At 39.0% G+C, this 24,138-nt stretch overlaps 1 protein-coding gene across 2 annotated transcripts; it reads right to left on the reverse strand.

Moving 5' to 3' along the window:
* Positions 1 to 1,114: 1,114 nt before the first annotated feature.
* LOC120777337 (neurotactin) lies at positions 1,115 to 24,138 on the reverse strand. 2 transcript variants are annotated; one of them, XM_040108581.1, is made up of 4 exons: positions 23,730 to 24,138; positions 4,049 to 4,892; positions 3,666 to 3,973; positions 1,115 to 3,565 (listed from the first exon to the last, which is right to left on the reverse strand). In XM_040108581.1, the coding sequence occupies exons 2-4, from the start codon at positions 4,719 to 4,721 to the stop codon at positions 1,931 to 1,933; spliced, it is 2,616 nt and encodes an 871-aa protein (XP_039964515.1). In that variant the 5' UTR covers positions 4,722 to 4,892; positions 23,730 to 24,138; the 3' UTR covers positions 1,115 to 1,930. The 2 variants fall into 2 exon arrangements, with proteins under 2 accessions (XP_039964515.1, XP_039964516.1); XM_040108582.1 differs by lacking the exon at positions 23,730 to 24,138 and adding an exon at positions 18,296 to 18,355.

The raw sequence follows: 24,138 nt of genomic DNA on the forward strand, positions 1-24,138 counted from the left end.
ATACTAACGAGATTTTGGAGATGTATATTTTTTACTGAATATTTGCTTACACACTTGTATACATATATACTTACATATATGTATAAATACAGACTCACAAAGCACTTAAATATAATTATTTTTGAATTGAATTTAATTAGTACACAAATGATGGAAATCTATTATTTCGTTCAAAAATAGGTACTGACATTTCTTAAAATAGCAAAAATCTTTTTAATTTAAATTCGTGTCAAATACAGTCTCAAAATTACACTTATTTCTGTTAGGTGTGAAATTCCGCTTGGATCACTTCTATATACCGAATATGTTTTTGTTGTATACTTACACTTAATTAGAATTAAATTCATGGACTTGTATGTTGTTGTACAATGAAATGAAATCTGTTGGGTTTGTGGGGCTTGCGTTGATGACAGCCAATACATGGTATGTGTATATGTATGTGTGGTGAAAAGACATAAGCGTCAATGTTCAATGAGAGGATATTTTGACTTATACAGCTGACATTAACTGCCGTCTGAGGACTAAAATGGTCATTTAAGAATTAATTCCAATAAAACTGTGAACACACACAAATACTACAATTAAGGAACAAATTTAGTGAAAAAACTGGGCATTTGGTTAGTAACCATTTTTACTGAGTTCGGCGTTCATTATAAAATGGCTAATCTCAATTATGACCACTTTCATTGGTTTCGGTTACGTCTCATAATCACTCTATGGAAATATGTAGGTCCATGGTCGAGCGTCAGAACCGCAGCAGCCAGTGTAGTTTTGGAAACTAAAAGCACATAAAGTAAAAACGAGAGCTAGGGATGGAGTTGAGGAAAGCGATATGTGATGCGCGAGAACCCAAATTCAAATCCGACAGGCGTAAGTCCAACTGCGGGTGCATAAGTCGAACTTTTGCACTTAAAGCTTACACATTAAACATACATACATACATATTCAAAAAGTATTCAAACTGTTTGTGCAAGTATGTGTGTGTGTGTGTTGAGGGAGGAAATAAGGAAATGCATGTTTGTTTTGGTTTTTCACTTCTCAAGTAATTTTTACACATTTTTATTTTAATTTATTCGTATTTGCATTTTGTATGTATATGAGTGAGTTTGTGTGTGTATGTTTATGTTTTGTGTTGGTGTTTACGCTAAATTTACATAAAATACGGACTTACACATATGTATGTATATATTGTATAAAAATCATACTTTAAACTTATGTATGTGGTAGTGTCGCCACAAAGATTCGAATCAATGAATTTAGAAACCGCGTTCGCTGCAAATGATTTCGTTTAAATTTAAAAATAAATTTAATTTTATTAACTCTTAATTTAATTTCATTTATTATTTAAATTAAATTTACATATAAAAACTAGCATTGCTTAGCCACTAAGTGTTTTTATTAATTCTCAATAATTAATAATTCATATTATTTACGCATAAAAAAAACTAAAAAACAAACAAACTTCCGCATTCTTTTCTTTGTTTTTGTTTTGAGTAAAAAAAATTGTATAAAAAGAAGAAATTGTTGTAAAAATTTCATATAAAGTCGGTATATAAAGCGCCAGAGAAAACATGCGCCACGCAACATATACCTTTCACTGTGTTTTTAGATTCTTCCCATGCACGCCTATGAGTGTCCGTCTTTTCTTTATACTTTATATGGTTGTTGTGGGTTGTTTGGGAGCTGCTGCTTGTCATTCAACTTGTTTAGTTCGTATAAATGCATTCGTTTATGTGTGTGTGTGTGTGTAAGTCTGTGTATGAAACGTCGATGCGTTGCTACGCTAGACTCTGCACGGCTCCCATTTTCTCTTGCTGCTGTCGCATCATTTATTTCGCTCTAAGTCCACAGCCACGCACACTGCTACTCGTTCACTTAACACATCGGCTTATACTTCGTTACTCGTCACTCCGCCCTTTGGTCGACCCGCTTAGTCGACACGTGCATAGCGCGGCACAATATCGTGGCTAATCCAGAAATTACAGTTCGGGTGATCTTGCTGTGGCAAAGGGTCCTGCGCGATATTCAGCACTCGTCGACTTGGGTCATATTGAGGTACGGTTCCGTGTGAGATGTAGTAGTAGAACAGCTGTTGCATGGACGACATGAATCGTCGCTGCTCGGCTGTATGCGGCTCGTAGCGCCCGAGTATGGCGAGCACGTCTGTATCGACGGTGGCCAACTGATTCTCACCCTCACCTTGCTGCACCACATAGAACGGCACAGATGGTTGCAGACGCGCATTGGTCAAGAGTGGGCAGATGGTGCGTATGTCGGTAATCATGGCGATTAAGTTGCGGTAGTTTGTCGCGTTGTAGAGTCGTATGGCTTCGTCGGTTAGATTGAGTGCGCCAATTTTCGAGGCTGCAATGAATGCGCGTACCTCTTCGGCAGTCCAGTTGGCGTGGCGTTGACGCAGCTGCTCGCTGTGTGCTTCATGCGCTGTTGTGCCCATGACGAGTTTCGGTTGGCCGGTATGCTCTTCTTTCCAGGCGTCGGCGGGGTGACGTTGCAGGAAGCTGCCATCCAACACAAGCCATTCATGATGCGTACTGGGATTTTCGTCTGTGGTTGGTATGTCTGCAGGGAAGTGCAACCAGGTGTCTGGTGTGGCGGCCCAAATTTGCTCGGTCGTTGAGCTGCGTAAGCAATTGATGTCGGCGCAATCTAATGACTTGGCAAATTGTTCATTGCGCTTTTCCGACTCCTCCAAAGGCTTGCCAGGGAAAATGGCCGACGATGATGAAACCCAAGCGTTCTTGTAAAGACCTTCGATCTTGTTAGAGGTTACAAGTGCGGAAACAAGCGTACCACCAGCGCGATGACCAAGTAAAGTCACAGCTTTGGGATCACCACCGAAATGCGCGATGTTCAGTTGAACCCACCTTAGCGCGGCAATGATGTCGGAGAGTGCATAGTTGCCCGAAGTACGTGGATAGGCGTCTTTGGTGAGCGCGTCCAATGCAAGGAAACCAAATGCACCCAAACGGAAGTTCGGACGCACAAACACAACGTCATGTGAGCGTGAATAGCGTGCCGATGGTCGGAGAACACCAGGTGATGGGCCAGTTAATGTCTCGGCACCGATCAACACAATAACCGGTACTGGACTGTTGTAACGCACATGTGGCGTCACAACGTCTAAGTACAGACAGTCTTCATCGCCCACAATCGTACCGTTGCCCAATCGTTGTGTGCAGTAATTGCTCACATTGTGCGCTTTCAGGGTGCCATTCCAGCAATCATCGATGCCGCCAATCGGCTGCGCAGGACGCCAACGTTGTTCGTTTACGGGTGGTAGGGCATATGGTATGCCACGGAATGCGAACGCGCCATCCTCTTGGAGTCCCTCAACCATGCCACAACCAGTAACGGCGTCCATGAAACGTCCCTCACGTACTGGCGGTGAGGTGAGTGTCTCCAACGAAAGAACATAGCCGATCACACCAATGAGCACGATGAAAAGCAGAACACCGAGCACGATCAGACCATCATCCGGGGAACAGCGGTACGAAAGCAAGCGTTCGGCGAAAGAAATTGGTGCTTCAGGCTCCTCGGGAGATTTCTATAAACCAAACATATTTTACTTAGCATCATACTGTGAGTTGTATATTTTTGAAACACATTAAAATGCATTCGCATTGTGCATTATATCGATTACTCACCTCTTCCGTTCCCTCCAGTTTAATTTCACCACTTGGGGTCTTCTTCAGTTTTACAGGATCTTCGGTGCCATTGTTCTTAGCGGGCGCTTTATCAACACAATCTTGATCTTTCAACGAGTCATCGAGCGTCTCCATTGAGGCGAGTCCTGCTTTGCCCATACCCAGTTCCACATCGTCATCCGTCCGCTTTCTCGGTATCATATTGGCAATCGGCAATTTGATGGCATTCAAAAGACCGCGTTTCTGTGGTACCGCATCCGATGCATTGTTTGTCTCACCATCAGCAGCTGCTGCCTCAGCGGTAGCTTCTAAAGATCATAAAGAAAAATATATATTTATTTATTAAGCGAAACTAAATACCATCTTTTGTGCTGCAAACTCACCACTCTTCGCATCGGCATCGCCATTTGCTGTTTGTTTGTTCTGTTGCTTTTCGGCAGCCGGTTTGCGCACGAAAAAGTTGCGCAAGCGCTCACCAAAATTACTACGCGGCTTTTCCTCTTTCTTCGGTTTACCCTCGCCGTTTGCCGCTTCGGTTGGCACTTCATCTTTATTTTCGCGCTCCAAAAGTTCGCCATCAGCGCCGTCACCATCAGCCTTGGGTTTGTTTTTCATAAAGAAACCGGGCAATTTCAAGCCACCAATCGGTATCTTCATCGGTTTGACCTCACGATCTTCAGTGGAGATCTTCTTTTCATCGCCCTCTTCAGTCTTAGCGGCGTCCGGTATGTCAATTATCTCCTCACCACTACCACCATTCGCCTTCACAGGCTGTGCTTCAGCGTCAGCTCCAGCGGAAAGCTTTTCCACCGATTGAGTTGGCGACTTTTTAGTACTGGGTGTTGGCGTTGTTGGTTTTGAGTTGGCAGCCTTTTTCTTCTCCGTGTTTGGACTTGGATTCTTGTCTTTTGCGCCGACATTTTCTGTTTGCTGCTCAGCGCCATCGGCATCCTCTTTTTTGTCGAGCATTTTGTCGGTCTCTTTCGGTTCGTCAACTGCCTCTTGTTGTGGTGTAGTTTCTGATGGTCCTGTCTCCTTCTCTTCCAACTCGCCCATTCTTTGTGCTGCTGTTCGCTGATCTTTCTGTGTGTTATCGGTGCTTATGCTGCCGATTTTTTATAAATATCTAAACGAGGGTTGTTTGAATGTGAGTTGGTGAGAGTTGAGTTAAAATTTGGCGGGTTTCGCAAGTCTCTTGAGTTCGTACGTCGGTTTTATGGAAAATATCTGAAAGTAACAAGCAATGATAATACATTATTTACTATTTCATTGAGAGTGATCCGTATTATATTCTCAAAAACTGGTCTTATGGGCAGAAATTAGTGTTTTTTACTGTTATTTAAACAACAAAACCAAATCAGCTGTTTTTCGAAAACATTTAAAAACCAACCTGCCAATTGCCTAAAAGAAATTCAAAACTCACTACTCATTAATTAAAATAAAAAATGGCCGCCAAAGAATGATGTTCACCTTTCACAATGTTTTTATTTACTTTTAAAATCCTCACAGATGAGCGCGGGAGTATCAACCTCTTTGAAATTTTTTTTCTTTATTGTTTGATTATTTTCTAATTAATTTTTAACACACCTTTACATATATGTATGTATGTAAATTATTTATACAGTTTTTTTATGAAACTTTCGTTAAAATCACACTAAATTAGCAATGTCTTCAATAAATATATCACTAATGACGACACGAAGACGCGCACAGCACAACCTCTGTTTATAAAAGCGCCTGCAAGACTGCTTAGCATTCGCCGTTGATCCTTTCAAATCCTCTTTCAGGGAATGTTTCTTTTTTCATTACAAAGGCAAGCAGCACCGAAAGAGCTGCTCTTAGTTCAACAGGATACACATAATCCGCCACACAGGCTCACTCGTTTACCACCGAAAACAACAATTGTTTATGTCCTTTGCGCTTACCTTTCACTCAGGTAGCGAAAAGACAAAAAACAAGGCATTTGAAAGCGAGAAGTTGCAAGCGCGTAGTTTTCCGTTGCGAAAATTTCAAACATTCAAAAAGAAAATTCCTTCATTGGTTTTCCCTGTCATTTGCGAAGGTTTGACGTTTTGGTAAACGTAACCTGAAGGTAGGTAGCGCGCTCAGTAGACGACACTCGAACGTTAAGACGGCAGGCAGTCAAGTCAGGAGCTCAGTTAGTCAACATATACATACTTACATACATCTGTACATTTACAATATATATGTATATGTACCATATAGTCAACCGCCATCAACCGAATGCGACTTGGCTTTATGGCTTCAAATTTCGCGTTGGTAGCTGTTGTGCCTGCCTGTGGCGATCAAGGGTAGAAATGCCGCAAAAATCACGAGCATGAAATTTTCAACTCTCGAACAATGGAAAGAACCTAACCGAGTCTTGCACTGATGTGTGTGTACTTCTGTGTTTGTGTCTGTTGGAGACGGCGCATTTTCCCTTTTCATTGAAAATGTATTTCGTGTTCAGCTTCGAATTTCATAATTTTTACGCACGTATCCAGTTCAAAATGAAATCTTATGAATTCGCGAGCTATATTTTTTGTATGTTTGTATATTCGAAGAGTAACAACCGAGTTTCAAGTGATAGTGCTAGTAGTCGATGTGGTTTGGATATTTGGATATCTCAGCAGAAGAAGTAGTACTAATGTAATAGAAATTTGTGTATACCTTTATGGTATTTCCATGATAAATTCAGAAGCTTCTTTCCTCCGAATAACATAGGCTCACCGAAAAGAAAGAGGCTCGGTGAGCAGAATATCATACTGAAATCGAAGTGTGCGGTTAGAGAATATTTAATGAATGAAGAAAATAAACTCTGTGAAGTAGTGCTGTTATTGTCTGAACTTCCCAGTTAACACAGTGCGAAAGCATCAACAAGTTTACTAAGGCTGTTCTCTCATATTACTCAATCTACTTTCGCAGAAATTTGTGAATAACATAAGTAGTTATGATGATCAATGAATTCACTTAAACTGCCAACCCAAAAATACTAGAATGCGAATTAAAGTTTTCGGCTTGCTTAAACAAAGACAAGGTCTTAGGTATCTTTGATGTTGTAAAATGCTCTTTTGCAGCTTCGTTTCCAAGTTCCCCACTTTTTTAAAGAAAAAACACAAAAACTTCAAATTTAATGGGGAATGTGTGGGAAGTTGTGAGATCACGAGCTTCAATTTCAGGCATGAAATAGTTGGTTATGATGGTGCAATAACGGTCGCCTTTGGCAGTTACGTTCTCACCGGCATCATTTTTGAAGAAATATGGACCGATGATTCCACCGGCTCACAACCACACCGAGCCGTGTTTTTTTTCTGGGTGAAAGCTCTCTCTCTTTTGTGTCGGAATGTGTCTCTTCGTATACCTTTGCATACATTAAAGCTCTCGAGGAACATTTTCCATAAATCCGATATTAAACAGATTTTTGGAGTTGCAACTCAACAAAAGATTTCAAGTCATAAAGTCTGCGAAGTGTCAAAGCTGAAACACTTTCAAGTAAACCCCCAGAACTTGTGAAATTTGAAAATTGATTAGAAATTGGAAAATATTTCAATTTAAAGAGTGTGTGTGTGTGCGACACATTCATTGAAGCATCATATTTGATACAGATCAGCGATTGTAACTCACACATACAAATATGTACATACACACAAATATGAATGCTGTCCTCAATGCCTGTGTGTGTGTAAAAGTGTCAAGAACTCAAATCAGATCCAATAAATACTCGGAGCATAGACATTCCACCAAAAAGAGGAGGGAAATAATTTCAATATTTTTCGAATTTAACATGACTACAACAACAACGGCGGCTGATATTCTAACGAAAGATTATGAGGCATTACAAGCGGCACACAAAGTAACCGTTGAGATTACAACAAACAATACAAACACACTTCAAAAGCAGGGTTCGTAAGGTCATCTGGCACCGACACCACTAAGCTGCCAGCGCTCGGCCCAACGGAACGCGCCGGATCCCGCTGGAGCAGCCGCTTGCCACGAATGTTGCCACAACGCGTTGTCAACGCCCGAATCAGTCGCTCGGCAAATGCCATTAAATTTGAACTTAAAGTTCAATCGCTGGTGTCTTAATCTGTGTCCTAATCGCGCTTGCTGGCGCAAACGGGTGAGCGCATCATCAGCACACATACACACACAGAGACAGCCGCGCCGTTGCATGCGTGCAATGAGGAAATTAAGAGATTTACATATGTTGCATCAATATGTGTGTGTGTATGTGTGCTTTAATATTTGAAAATGCGTGTTGAGGAATTGGTGCGTGGCGCGCCCGGATGACACTGGCAAGCAGGCGGCAGGCATTAAGAGCAGCGTACAACAACAAAAACAGCAAAAATTCGCTGGCTATGGCGGCACCAGCGCGGAATGTGCCACTTCTGCTCGCCATGTGGAAGCCGATTCATGGCGTATTAGTTGGAAAATGAAAAAAAAAAACAACAACAAGTAGTTGCATCACAAACAATGCGCGCCCGAAATGCCGTTGCGTGCCGCTGCAACGCAAGGAATTAGAGTTGAAAGTGCACGTAATTCCTTGTTGTTGTTGCTTTAATTACATGACAGTAACAGTTCGCATAGCGTTTGCTTTTCATGTGATGGTTGTTTTTATTTCTGCTGCCGCCAGCTTTGCCAGAGATATTTGTGCGACGCAGTAAGCGCGTCTATTTGGAGCGCGATTAGGGTCAGCAGAGTAATTATGCAACATGCACTGTGCCAGCGACACAATGCAACAACAGCAACACAATTTACATACTTTTGCACATCTGAGCTGACAGCAAAGAAGGCGGAAAGCACGAATAATCATCTGAGGCACACGCAGTAGAGTCACAAAGGCCCGCAAACGGCGCTAAGCAGACGCATCTATTGTCGCTGGAAGACTGTTGCGCACGAGCAACATTTGCAATTGCAATTAAATCCATGAAAGTTCGTCTGTTTGTGCAATTTACAAATTCATGTTGCGAAAAACTGTGACAAAAGTCTTTGATACCAACGTACAGTAGACCGGCGAAAAATTGGGAGCATTTCATTTTCATTCTCCTAAGAAAGTTGTTTTGTATTATAAGTTAGATGGATGGATGGATTCCAAAAACGGCAAGACGTTCTAAGATTGGAGCAGTATCGAATCCATAAAGCTTAGTTTTGGAATGTATTCACATATTGGTAGTCGAGAAAGTCTTTTCGTATTTTGTCAATAGATGTCGTTGCAGTTGTACATCTCCAGGGAAAAATTCCACGCAAACCACCAATGAAATTTGTGAAGTTTACGGAGACGATGCTGTATCAGTTCGTGTAGCACAACAATGGTTCGCTCGCTTCCGTTCTGGAAATTTCGATGTGAAAGATGCACCTCGCTCTGGTCGACCTATCGTTGAAAAAGTCGATGAAATTATGGACAAGATTGACCAGGACCGTCGCGTGAGCAGCTATGACAAGCTAAGGAACTTAACATTCATCATCAAACGGTTTTGAACCATTTAAAAAAGCTTGGCTACAAACAGAAGCTCGATGTTTGGGAAGCACATGAATTGTCTATGAAAAATTTATTATTTGCTAAAACGAAGTGAAATCGAACCATTTCAGAAACGAATGGTAACAGGAGAAGAAAAGTGGATCAAACACGACAATAATGAGCGAAAAGGATCATGGTCCAAGCGTGGTGAAGCTCAACAAATGGTCGCAAAGACGGGATTGACGTCTCGAAAGGTTATGCTGAAAGGTTTGGTAGGATTGGAAAGGAATCATCCACCATGAGCTGCTCCAGCCTAATTGAACGATTGATTCTCCATTTTACTCTCAACAAGTGATGAGATTGAAGCAAACAATAGAAAAAAATGGCCAGAACTGACCAACAGAAAGGGTCCTGAAAGCAGGACAACGCTAAAACACACACACATTTTTGATGACTCGGCAAAAAACTGGGAGAGCTTGGCTTGAAAGTTTTGACGCATTCACCATATAGCCCTGACCTTGCACCATCGGACTACTATTTAACTCGGTCGATGCAGAGCTTCCTTAATGGAGTAAAGTTGGCTTCAAGAGAAGCCTGTGAAAATAACTTGTCGCAGTTTTTCGCCGAGTAACCAGGGAAGTTTTACACTAATGAAATAATGTCTCTAGCGGAAAAATGGCAAAAGTGGTCGACCAAAATGGTACATATTTGGTTCATTAAAGTTCATTATAAATATAAAAAAATAAGTTGAAGTTTAAATAGAATTACGAAAATAGTTTTTCGACTACCCAACATTTGGAACTTATCTTCATAACAGCAGGCTCCGATTGCGTTACCATCAAAATTACTAGTGAAAGGAAAGCTGTAACATGGAGGAGGCTTGTAGAACTTTCTAATATATTGCCTGGTAGACCGTACCTTGAGAAACATGGCTATAATGCTGGGCCAAACATCTAGAAAAGCGCCAATATTATACATTTCAAAGCAAGTTACAACATCTTAGACTGACTAAGCCGCCGAGAGGACACTGTGAATACATTTGATGAATATGTATGTTGGTTTATGCGAAGTAATTACGACGCTGCAACTTTAATTACGACAAATTAATGGCAAGTGATGTCTTTAAGATAATTCATCACGAAGAGATGAGCAACTCTAGCATTAGAATGTTAAAAATAGACTGGGTCACACAACTCTGCTATATTTAGCTCAATTGTTTAATGGCGTCGATGATGACGCTGCTGAGAACGCTTGCACAAATGACCTGCAAATTGTTGGCAGTACTTAACCGCTTGTGTGAAGACCAGTGGACAGTGGGAGGAAGTGAACTCTGGCACCACTTTTCAGAGACAGTGCACGCAACAGCGAAAACACATGCAGACAAACTGGAAAACGTAATTAGCATACGCCTAGTACTAGTCTCGCACTTAATTGAAGCACTTAAGCGTCGCACACATACATAGAAACAATAAAAACAAACTTTAAAATAACCGAATATCACGAAAGCCCGCTTTAGCTAATCAAAATAACACCTCTGAATCTTAACTCTCGCCACTGTTCACCTCAATTGCAATGTGCTTTAGTTTCCCCTCGCTTTTTCGGTTGTGAAGGGTGCGTGAGTAGCCATTGTGGTTCGTAATTTGTCGGCGTCAGTCAGGAAATAAATTAAAACTAGACAAAAAATAGTTGCGGAAGCGTAATTAAAAAACGTGTGTTGAACATGCGATGCAATGAAAAATTGACGAAATTCGGTGCTCTCGGCACGCAGCTACCACCCGCAAACAGTGGACACACATTCGTGTGCAGTAAGCGGAGGCCGAGCAGCGAGGGTCGTCTATCAAATTCACACTGCCGCCGCGCTGCACGTGAGGAAAATGCGTTTTGAGAGACAGCCAGCGGCGGCATTGTCTAAAAAGTGTTATTGTTTTATGACACAACAGAAAATTCACACATGTCGACATTCGCAGGTAGCAGAAGAAGCATGCTGAAGAGTGGACATACATATGTGGCACATTATTTACACTGCGAGAAATTAAACTAATTTTGGTTGTGTCATTTTGACATCAAAGAACATTAAAAATTATATTTTCATATTTCTTTGTATGCATTATTATATTTAAAAAAGGATATATTATGTAGTCGAAAAAGTCTTTTCGTATTTCTAATCAAACTTCAACTTGTTTATATTTATAATGAACTGTAATGAACCAAATATGTACCATTTTGGTCGACCATTTTTCCGCAAAAGACATTATTCAATTAGTGTAAAACTTTCCTGGTTTCTCGGCGAAAAACTGCGACAAGTCAGTTTCACACGCTGCTCATGAAGCCAATCTTACTCCATGAACGGAGTATTGCATTGACCGAAGCAAATGGTAGTCCGGTGGTGCAAGGTCAGGGCTATATGGTGAATGCATCAAAATTTCCCAGCCAAGGTCTCCCAGTTTTTGCTGAGTCTTCAAAGATGTGTGCGGTTTAGCGTTGTCCGTTTGTTTCGATGGCTTGCTTCAATCTCATCAGTTGTTGACAGTTAAATATTGAATCATTCGTTCGACCAGGCTTGAGCAGCTCATATTGGACGATTCCTTTCCAATCCCACCAAACACTCAGCATAACCTTTCGAGGCGTCAATCCGGGCTTTGCGACCATTTGTTGAGCTTTACCACGCTTGGACCATGATCTTTTTCGCACATTATTGTCGTATTTGATCCACTTTTCGTCTCCTGTTACCATTCGTTTCAGAAATAGTTCGATTTCACTTCGTTTTTGCAAAGATTCGCAGATGTTAATTCGGTCCATTAAATTTTTCACAGCCAACTCATGTGGTACCCAACATCGAGCTTCTTTTTGTAGCCAGTCTTTTTTAAATGGTTCAAAACCGTTTGATGATGGATGTTATGTTCCTTAGCGATGTCATGGTTGCTTATGTGACGGTCCTGGTTAGTCTTTTCCATAATTTCATCGACCTTTTCAACGATAGGTCGACCAGAGCGAGGTGCATCTTTCACATCGAAATTTCCAGAACGAAAGCGAGCGAACCATTGTTGTGCTATACGAACTAATACAGCATCGTCTCCGAAACTTCACAAATTTCATTGGTGGTTTGCGTGACATTCTTCCCTTTTTATACAAAAATTTCAAAATATAGTGAATTTCTTCATTACTTTCACTCATTTTTGAACAGCTGTAACTTTTTTAAACTTAACCGAATTTAATTTTTTTTGTTTAAAAGAAGTTTGAAATCTCACACAATGTGATTGATGGCACTGGAGATATACGACTGCAACGACATTTATTGACAAAATACGAAAATACTTTTTCGACTGCCCAATATTTTAAATTATTAAAATATTTTAGATAATACAAATTTTATTATTAAGGAATTATGCGAAGTTTGTCTAACAACAATTTTTTTTTTATTATATTTTATTATATTCACGACACTCGTCGTTTATCTTGACAAAGGAACTATATTTTTTCCAGTGTATGCTTCCAAATTAAAAGTAAATTTAAGTAGAAATAACTATTAGACTATTTTAGATAATAAGGCAATTTGTAAACCGCAGGTGGTGCGGCACAAGCCCAACGAATAAGTCACCCCGAAAAGCCAAAAAGGGACCACAACTCACATTAATGTCCTGCCGAAAAGTGTAACATACGGTAGCTGCGCCTAAATGTAGACTACATAAATAGTGTTTAACGGGTTTAGATAATCAGTTTAATTGCCTGCCATTATGGTGAACATAAAATTTAACAAACAATTCAAGAAAAGGGTCACTGAAATATTGGAAAGGCGTCAGAGGCCGGAAATTAAAGAAAAACTGTTGATTGGCTATTTGAAGCGGTCGAATAAGGGTTAAAGCGTGAAGAAGAAAATAGAAGCAGGCGCTATTGGGGTTAACTATCGTACTGAATTTATGGGTTTTTTATATTATTGAGTCAAGTAACTGATTTCATCAAGAAAGAAGAAGAATAACTGATTTCTGAAGCTTTAAAATTTATAGGTAATTTTGTTATGGGATTGAAATTGATTTGAGAGAAGAGTACATTAAAGAATATGTATGTAAAGCTACACTATACCGTTAAAGACATATGGGAATGTGAGAGGAAAGCAAAATTATCAAGTAACTGGCGTGCGCTGTGACGCCATTTCAGGCTTTAGGGAGAATACTTTTAATATTGCAACTGCAATTACTGTTATAAACCAGTAAAGCCTGGTAAGCAACGGCATGAATTCAACAATTCTACTAAATAATTATAGTGAGGCGATAATGATCGCAATGGTGACACATGCACACCAACAACAACAAACTGTGCGTTTCGAAAAACAATAATAATAATCCATAATTCCTGTTGTCCCCCCTAGACGCTGTATGGACACGCACATAAAAGTGCAACAACCAGGCCAGTCGGCTTCATATATATACCATAAATACATATCTACTATATATAATACGCCAACCAGACCTTTATATATTTCCGTTTCCAGTACGAGCCTTGTCGCTTCATGTCTGTGCTGCAGTGAAGCATGCCACGCCACAAAGCGAGTTACTTTATGGCCGGCGTATGCGCCTACAACCATAAACCGTGGTGGGGCCTGCAAACGGCCGACAGCAGACTGTGAATTGTCAATAGGGAAGTAGTGAATAACAACGGATTTGAATGTGGGTGTGAAGTGGAGCGCATAAGCCCCGCAAATACGCCACAATCTTGCAGCGGCAGCGCTCTCTTTCGCTCTCAGGACACATGGCGGCATATAATTTATTAAAAACGCACTGGTGCAGCAATTTGAAAAATGTGGCAAAATCGCGCGGCAGGAAATTGCACTTACTCTACTCTAGGAGGGAACTGAGCCCATGGGGGCCGCGAATTTATGCTTACGAGTTTATGCTCTTACAACAAATATGTGTTGTAGCATTTCAAATAAAATCCATTAAAGGATATAAATAAAGGAGCGGCCGGGTCAACGGCCTCAAGGCGGTTGGATACCTCAGAATACTACAAAAAGTGAAATGCAAAACAACAACAAAATAATAACAGCAGTTGCGACGGCTCCGTCAGGTGAACACGCGATATTTATGCTCGCATGCAGGCATTGATGTATGAGTAAATGGTGCAGCAAGGTATCGTAAAAATTAATTGTTGTATTGTGGACTGGCTGCAATTGGAACAAACGCAAACAACAACAAAAACACACTTCAATTGCGGCGCGATTAAATTAATGTACTCAGCAGAAACACACAAAGCGCACAGCAATTTGGAGGCAACTAATTTCTGCGTGTAGGCACTCTGAATGTATAGAGTTCTTTTTTTTAAAAAGCTTTTCTTCAGATGGAAGACTCCGCACGTACGACCACCCACGGCTTTATTTGAAATAATGCGACTGTAATTTATAACAAATTAAAAGCCATTATCAGACACAATGCAGAAACACGTACATACTATGTGTGGGTACATGCCCTGTAGGAAAATTTTGAAACACCAAGACTTGTTGGTTTCTCTTCGATGGCCTACACACTGACTACTTTGCTGCATCTTCTTCAGAACTATTTTCTTCAGCAGTAGATTGAAGAAGTCCCATGATAGGGAGTCACCTTGTCTTGAGCCTCAGTTGGTATAAAACGGCTCGAAAAGGTTCTTTCCGATCCTAACGGTATTTGCCATACCTTTGAAAATCATATAAATGCCCCCTCGCACAATAAACTAATCATTAGAGAACAAATATTTTACAAAAAGCAATGCAAAATTCATACAGGGTCTTCATAAAGCTAAAGCGCTGGCGGTAAACCCCGACTTACACTCGCATTAGCGACAAAGCACCGCTGGCAATTGCAGCTATTTGTGGAGGGCGCCGCCAGACAATCAAAACAGTGTCAAACATCAATTTAAATGCAAACAAAACCACAAAACTTAAACTATTGGCGCTAGACGCCAGTGCCAGTGGAGGCAAGCTCCGTCGCGTTACTGAAATATTGGCAGATGGGTTTAGTGTGTGTTGTGTGCGCGACGTGTGTTGGAGTGCGACTCTGTTTGGCTGGTTGCTCGCTTCCTGAGCGTGGCAAATGCACTTAGTTTTTGGTTGTTCGTCGCCAGACGCTGCACGATATGTCACACTTAGAAAAACGTGCGGCGCCAGCTTTGCACTTACTTTTGTCAGACATTTTTTCGTGTCTCCAGTTAAATGGCAATAAACATATTGGAGGTGTGTATGTAATGATGTATGTATGTGTGAGTTGTAGTAAAATGTTTGGTACAGTTATTAAAGTTGCAGAGCAGAAAACAATAAGAATGTATGGCGAGCCATGTCTCTTGCTCAAATAGTGGAGGTTCACAGAAAATTCCTTTCTGAAAAGGCAAGCGTCTAATGCTGGTTCAAAAGAATTATATTGGTAGTCGAAAAAGTCTTTTCGTATTTCCAATCAAACTTCAACTTATTTTTTTTATATTTATAATGAACTTTAATGAACCAAATATGTACCATTTTGGTCAACCACTTTTGCCACTTTTCCTCTAAAGACATTTTTCCACCAGTGTATTCTGGTTTCTCGGTTGAAAACTGCGACAAATAATTTACACAAGCTTCTCTTGAAACCAACTTTACTCCATTAAGGGAGTTCTGCACTGACCGAAGCAAATGGTAGTCCAATGATGCAAAGTCAGGGCTATATTGTGGATGCTCTAAAACTTCCCAGCCAAACTTTTCCAGTTTTTGCCGAGTCTTCAAAGATGTGTGGTCTAGCGTTGTCCTGATGGAAGACAAAGTCCTTTCCGTTGATCAGTTCTGACCGTTATTTTTCAATTGCTTGCTTCAATCTCATCAGTTGTTGACTGTAAAATGATAGAATCAATCAAATGATTCCTTTCCAATCCCACCAAACTTTCAGCATAACCTTTCGAGGCGTCAATCCTGGCTTTGCGACCATTTGTTGAACTTCACGACGCTTGGACCATGATCTTTTTCGCACATTATTGTCGTATTTGATCCTCTATTCGTCTTCTGTTATCATTCGCTTCAGAAATGATTCGATTTCATTTCATTTCCACAAAGAATATCAGATGTTAATGCGGTCCATTAAATTTTTCATAGACAATTTATGTGGTACCCAAACATCGAGCTTCTTTTAGTAGCCAGCCTTTTTTAAATGGTTCAAAATCGTTTGATGATGAATGTTAAGTACCTTAGCTATATCATGGCTGCTTATGTGATGGTTCCAATTAATCTTTTCCATAATTTCATCGACTTTTTCAACGATAGGTCGAGGTGCATCTTTCACATCGAAATTTCCTGAATGGAAGCGAGCGAACGATTGTTGTGCTACACGAACTGATACATCTCCATAAGCTTCACAAATTTCATTGGTGGCTTCGATGGCATTCTTCATTTCACTCTTTTTGGTAAATTTCATAAAATCTGATCTTTTCAACACTATATGGCATGACACAATGTGATTGGTATCACTAGACACTGCAACGACATCAATTGACAAAATACGAAAAGACTTTTTCGACTACCAATATTCTATTCAAATTTTGTATGAAAAAGTTTTTTGGAAACAGTCCGTTTTTTGCTTCACGAAACTCATATAACCCCTTAAAAACACTATTATTTTTTAATTTTTGATATTTTGGAGATTTTTTAATTTGTTCCTTCATAAATGTATGCCTGTATATGCAAAAACTCTTGAAATGCATGCATTGTAATGAAGTTATTATGCAAATAATGCCCGTTGCCGGAGAGATTTGGCACACGCCGAATAAATTGGGTTTTAAATTGCCTAACGTTTTGAATTGCCAGAAAATTGGCCTCGAACCGTATGTGTCTGTATGTAAGTGCAAGTGTGCATAAGCATTACAGACGCTCAAGCGCTGGCTGTCGGCCGCTGGCAGTCCATTATCTCTAGGTAATCAGTCACGTGTCGATTTTCGCATATAAAATATGCATGCTTGTGTACGTGTGTGTGTGTGTGCATGCATTTTCCATTTCTTGTAGCCAATTACTTTTATGCTCTAAGCATATTTCCGGGAAATTGCTGGCACACAAAACCCGATTGCACGTACACACACACACACACGCATTTGTATTTAACAAAAGCGGAGATATTGAAGTTTCCACATTTATCAAAAGCCTTGAATAAGTCAATCAAAAAAAGCAGACAATTTCGAAATATTTTGAAAGGCGCTACTTAAAGACCAATTTATTCGAAATTTATAATGAAAGAAATAATTAGAGAAGTAAAACATGAAAAATTAACCAAATTTCCACATTTCCACATTTCCTCATAATGACTGACTGATTTTGATTGCAGTCGGCATTGGTTACATCTAATTCATTGCGGTTACTTTCAAATCGTTTGCCCTTTCGTTTTAATACTTACTACAACAATCATAACAAAACTGTATTGCAGCATCTCAGCGAGCAACGAATTCGCCGTTACATTACAATAATTGCCGGCGATTAGCGCCAGTAGCTCACTTTGATCTGCATAAATATGCAGAAATGTATATCTATGTGTGTGTGTGTATGTAAACCCTGAGTATTATGAAAATAAAAACCCTTGTAGCTACATACATATGTACATATGTACATATGTTTTTAAACGCAAAATCCCAGCCACACAAATTAATATTCTTGTAATTGAGTTTTTCTATTCGCACCGCTAATGACCAACGTCAACGCTCCATGAAGGGGGAAGAAGCTAACTGCTTCCTCATCTGCGCTATTCATAAAGAACCAACACACACACACACAAACACACGGTTACAAATGTTCTAAAGCAGTTCGAGTTGCTCTGTGCTGCTAGCTGCCCCAGCCTGTACGCTGCGGTTGCCAGACCAACATTTTAACTGCCCACTCTGCAGTGGTCGGCTGGCCGCCGCAACCGGTGAAGTACCTTCGAGTGCTTAAAGGGAATGAGTGGGCCGACCTCGACGACGTTGATGGCCGAAAAGGTGGCTTTAGCTGCTGCATTGACTGATGGCCAGTAGCCCTATCATAATGGGTTTGGGTTTTGTGCTCGTTTTGCTTTTTCGGTGACTCGCAGGCTGAAGTGCACGGCAACGAACAGCAACAAATTAAGTTCATTAGAACGTGTACAACAAAAAATCAAAATTAAAAACATAAATAAAAAAAAAATATTTTCACAGAATTTGTAAGCGTTATGAAGGGTCTTACCACTCAGCGCTGGCCAGAATTTTTACATTGGCGTTTTTTTCGGTCGGTATTAATTGAAGCTCGTTTTGTTTAATGCTTTGTGGTGATGTACTTCCAAATCATAGATGTGAACTTTTCGCTCAGATGCAAAACAAGATTTAACGAGCAGCAATAAAAAGAGTTTTCCCAAACAATCTCAGCATGTTTATTTTGTTATCGAGTTTTAAGTGGCGAAGCCCACGCGCTAGCTGAAGTGTTCTAGCGCCTACAAGCTTGCTTTTGGAGTACTTGAGGTTTGCCAGAATTCTATTTTTCCCTCTGTGATGTTTAGAAAAAAATAGAAAAAAGAAAGAAGCAAAAATAGAAGGGTTTAACTTAAAGTGGCGCAGCATTCATAAAAAGTATGTGGGCGTGTGCTGTGGTTTCGTCCATCTCCTTCATTATTTAACTTATATTTACAGCATGGGAATTGAGGTTCATAAACATATGTATTTGATGGGTAAACTTTGTTGTTTATTGAAAATATTTTTTATCTCGCCTTCGCTTTGTAAATCTATTGAAGATTTTATTTGTAAGTAATTATTTCGTACTTTTTTTCAAGCAGGTCTTTCGACTTTCATGGAAATAAGTTGATTTTTAATATTCGCGCTGAAATGTAGGCAACATAAAAATATGTTTTACATTATGATTTCTGACGATGATTTTTCGAAAAGTTCGACGATGGCTACAAAGTTTGTTGCTAGATGCTAAGCAAATAATGTTAAGGGGTTACATGGGTTTTCTCCTAAAAAACAGCATTTTTTCAAAATCTTTTTTCTCATATAAAAAATTAATTTTTTTAATAGATTTTTCTATTGTTACAAACATACACTATTAACAAAAAAATTCTGAAATTTTTGGACCAAAATATTTTAAACTCGGCCATTGCAACGCCATTTCACGGGACCGCTAGGAGAAAAATGCTTACAGTATCATCTAAAGTAAAAAACTGCTTGTTTTAGTTGAAACCTTAACTTAGAACTTAGATCAGGGGAAAAAGGACTAAAAATTTGACTTTTGGCAGACATTTTAATAAAAAAAATGAAAATTTCAGTCCACAGTTTCGGCACAGTTTTTTTTCCAAATAGTTGTAATTGGAAAAAAATCCTTCATCCAAGGTTTAAGAATTGTATCTCAAAGACCTTCATAAACTTTTATGAATATCGGTTAAGTAGTTCTCGAGAAATTGTGCCAACCGACTTCAAATACACAGAAGAACGCGTTTAAAGATGGCGCACTTAGCATAGCTAGCCTCGAGCGCACAAGTTCTCAAGGCTGAATCTCCGAATCTATTACTCGAATTCACTTGAAAATTTAGAACAATATTCTAAACGTGTTGTAGAATTTAATAAGATAATAAAAAATTCGACTTTTCGAAGCTCGTAAACCCATGTAAACCCATAATAGAATACTCGATTTTTGGAAGATAACGTTTCTTCTCTTAAAAGCAATTTGTAAATATGCAGCGAGAGCAAGTAAGTGCTAAGATATAAACGTCTAATATTCTCTCTTAAATGTGATTAGGCACAAGCAGCAACAACATTGCACACATTTATCAGCGTCAATGTCAACAGTGCTAAGTGCCAAGCGGGCGCTCACACACACACACATACATAGCCACTTTCAGTACACCTTCAAGGTTTCCAACAAATAAACTACGAAGGGGTACAGTGCTTGCAACATAAAAACGCAGATACACGTGAGTTCACGCGTGCAACATGGCGCTACAACAAACATTGTAAATTATGCGTGATGCCACAGAGAGATAGCTGCAGCTGTCTATGGATACTCCAACTATGCAAAGAGCAAGCAAAGGTGCGCGTCACACACATACACACATATACATACATAAGTGCGTGCGTGTTTGTTTAGAGGTAAGTACCCGCTAGATAAAAACCCACAGTTCCAACCGATTCTGTGGACCCTGCGCCGCGCGATTATTGCGACATTTAATTGCCGCCAGCGAAGCGTTGCACACACACACACACACACACACACATAAATCAACAGATTTATAGCGGAAATGCAAACAAACGAAAAGAAGTTAAACATTTGACCCAGGCCAACAAAATTTTCGAAGAAAAAACGAAGACATAAAAAATAGCTCAGGCGAAAGAGCAGCTAAAGTGTGGCCAAGACCTTGTTGCAACAAGAGCAACTTTTGAGAAACACATAATACGCATTGACGTGTGCACATGTATGTGTACCGTATGTGTGTCTTCGGCTTGGTTACGTGCGATGGCTATCTTTTGAGAATATAGACGCAGCCCTACATTCGATCGCTGCCTTCTAGCGGCGTGCAGCTGCAACGCGCTCATAATGTCTTTCACAAAAAAGTGTTTGTAAACAAAAAAAATTGTTTACATTGAGTAGGGGTGTTGGTTGTTGTCGCGAGTTTTTTGTTGCGTGGCTTTTCGGAAAAGTGTTGAAATTGTTGTGTTTTGTTTATCGAATCGAAAAGCGAAGATCACATTTTTCATTGGAATTTTGTTTACATTGTTGTTGCCTAAAACGGACACGACGTTTTGAAGTGAAGGCGGGAAAATGCGCTCTCAAGTAGGGGAAACGCAATTGCAGCTCACGCTGTCAAAGGAGAAGTGCTTTTTTGCTTTACAGAATTCTGTTATTTTGTATTAATTGCCTTAACAGACACACACACATACATACGTCTTTCTGCAATTGTAAGAATACAGATTGAAAAGTGAACGAGCGGAAAGAGCCGTCAAGCCGTCAGGCCAATAGAGTATTCACACCCGAATTGTCGAGCGCCTTGCCGTTGATGGCATTATTGGTGCGGCGCTTTCCGCGAGCCACTTCATTTGCATGTAAACAAAGCCAGCCCGTGCTGGAAATCCAGAAAGCGCACACTTGAGCCGAAAAGTTTTCCAAATGTATTGTTTGTTTCCGAAATTAGGGTCGCCGCCATGCAGCATATATTTATGTGCCCCAACATATTCACACACATATGTATGTATGTATGTGTTTTCATCTTTATAAGTACAGCAATAAATCATAGAAATTTCGAAATTCAAACTGAAAATGGGCGTTTTTGTTGTGCTGTACTAGCAGTTGTGGTAGTTAGTAGTTGACTTAGCGGAAGTTAGGCTTCGCTGCTTCTTCGCCGCGAGCATGCAGCTGCGCGTGCAACAGTTGCCACCAAAAGTACAAAACCATGTCATTAATGTTGGTTAGCTTGACGGTTTGTACAATTTTCACCTACCCATCAAGCCAAGTTGGAGTGGTTAATGATTTTAACATTTTTTAAGTTGTTGAGTTTTTTTTTGGTTAAATTTGTTGCCTTTGTTAGACTAAGATTAATGATTTGCGCTGAGGGGAGGCCTTACTGATTTATGTAACGCTAAAAAAATAGTAAAAAATGTAAAAATAGAAACAAAGCGTTGGAAAAGTATTGAAATACTTACACATACAAGTAAACTGCTTGTTGTGCACCTTTAATTAATGCAGCTGATTAAGATTTCGAAGCTGGCGCCTGCAGAGCGCTTGGTAAACAATGCTACTGCCTGCTGCCCTAAAGACAGTGGTTAGTGTTTTTAATCACTTTCTTTTTAACCAAATACCTTAAAGAAAATTGTTAACTGTTGTGTTGGTTGGCAGTCAAATCAATCAAATTTAACACATCCACACGCATGTGCCCGAGGTAACGCAATGCCTCGTGCATGTGGCAGTTACAAATGCAGTAGACTCTATTTGTTGTACAATACAGTTATTTTTGAAAAAAATATAATAATAAAAATATGCAATGGTTTGAGTTTTTCGAAGTTACTAAATATCGTTTAACTACATTTTAGTTGAAAACGGTGTTAGGGTGGGAGTAAACATTTTTGTTTTGCATTGTACTCTGAAAAATATGTTTTTAGCCACATTTATGAAAATCTCTACAAGTATGAGATCTTAACTGTAATAGTTAGGTCCTCCATTTTAGTTTCGTTTATTTTTTTTTTCATTATTAACAGGTATTCATATCTTGCTTCTATTTAGTTGAAACAAATATTTTGCTTCAGAGGTTTCGTAGAAAATGAATGCTTTTCAAAATATCTATAACGATTTGTTCGTAAACTTGATCGTTTTAAAGATATTAATGGACTTTAAGAGCGACTGGTCTCTAATTTTGATACTGCACCTAGTTCCTTGAACTGCGAAGTTCCTATATATCTAAGACGAGTTCTAGATAATGCTGTACAGAAGCATAAGAATATTTTTGAGAATAATAAAAGTTAATGGCGCTCAACCGCATTAAGATAATAATTGACAACTAATTTCAAACTGATTTATAAGCACAAAGTGTTTGAAAAATAGATTGTTTGAACAATAAATTGACTGAAGCATCGGATAAGGGTTTTACACTAACTAATTTTTATCTTTATATACATATAAAAATTACGTGTCACGTTGTTTGTGCGCGGTGGACTCCTAAACTACTGAACCGATTTTAGTAAAATCTAGCACACTACAAGTATGTATGTCCAGTTCGAGCCAACTTAGAAGATACGATAGCAAAAACAATTCATAAATAAAAAATACAGTGAAAGCTCTATTAAATGGACGCTCTATTAAGCGGACATCTCCATTAACCATGCACATTATTGATGTTTATTACGTACAATCTATTAAGCGGACAACTCTATTAACTGGACAGCAAGGCTGGTAAGCAGACATTAAGAAAGCAGCTTTAAATTCTTTATTTTTTCCAATGAAATTTATGTATTTGTATGAACATATTCAAAATTAAAGCTCAAGTACAATCTCTTGGATTCTTATACCGACAAAAACGTTTTCGCCTTTATTCGTAAATAAAATTTTCACTGCATTGAATATTATATGAATAACAGTATAAATGTATATAAATGATTTCGTTTCGTTTCGATTTTTTTTAATTAAAAGAATTATAATTTATTGCAAATAACTCTTATCTGCCCTATTGCCAACTACTGTGTATTTTTAGCAGTTTTATTCACATTTACGAAAATAGTGCTATATAAAATCACAAAAATTTAAAAACATACATATGTACAAATCGTCACCCAAAATACAAAACAACGTATCATAAAAAAGCCTAAATAAAATATATGTGACATAAACTTTTTAGCTTCCGCTCTCAGATATAACCAATATATGTATATCCATTTTACAATCACTTTATAGCCAAAACTTAAATTTTGTTTCAATATGAGTGGTTTCTATTATATAGTTTTTCCTTCCCCTGCAAACTTATGAAAAGTTTTGTTACATTATTTTGCATTTTAGGCGACGAAATGTAATTCTGCTTATAAAAAAAATATTGTGAAATCCATCATCACATAATTATTTAACACATTACTATTTATTATATACAAACATGTATGTAAACTAAACACATACATACACATATCAGGTTCAAAGGTAAAGTCATACGTACATTCAGTCAAATTTTATCCAAATTCAATTGCATATCCTGCAGACTTCCACGACACACAGCATCCGCTCGTTTCGAACTTTTTGCCTTTTCAAAAAAGAACTATTTTTCACTTGCCGTAATGATGAAATCACCAATAAAAATCACTTATGATGTTTGTTATCCTTTCTTTATTGGATATGTATTTTGTTTTTCGATTTTCAAACGTTTGCTCGAAACTTTCGTTCGATATAACTTTCCAATAAATATTAGTTCACAAATGTAAATAATATTTATTTGTTGTTTTCATAAACACTGCACAAGCAACTTTGAAATAATCCAAATATTTCACTTCAAATTCATGCAATCAATGAAATCCAGCTGTACCAAAGCGCGATTCCCCAAACGAGTTGTGCACTTATCCGTAATATGT

The sequence above is a fragment of the Bactrocera tryoni genome, chromosome 5, assembly GCF_016617805.1.
Source record: "Bactrocera tryoni isolate S06 chromosome 5, CSIRO_BtryS06_freeze2, whole genome shotgun sequence".
Lineage (NCBI taxonomy): Eukaryota > Metazoa > Arthropoda > Insecta > Diptera > Tephritidae > Bactrocera > Bactrocera tryoni.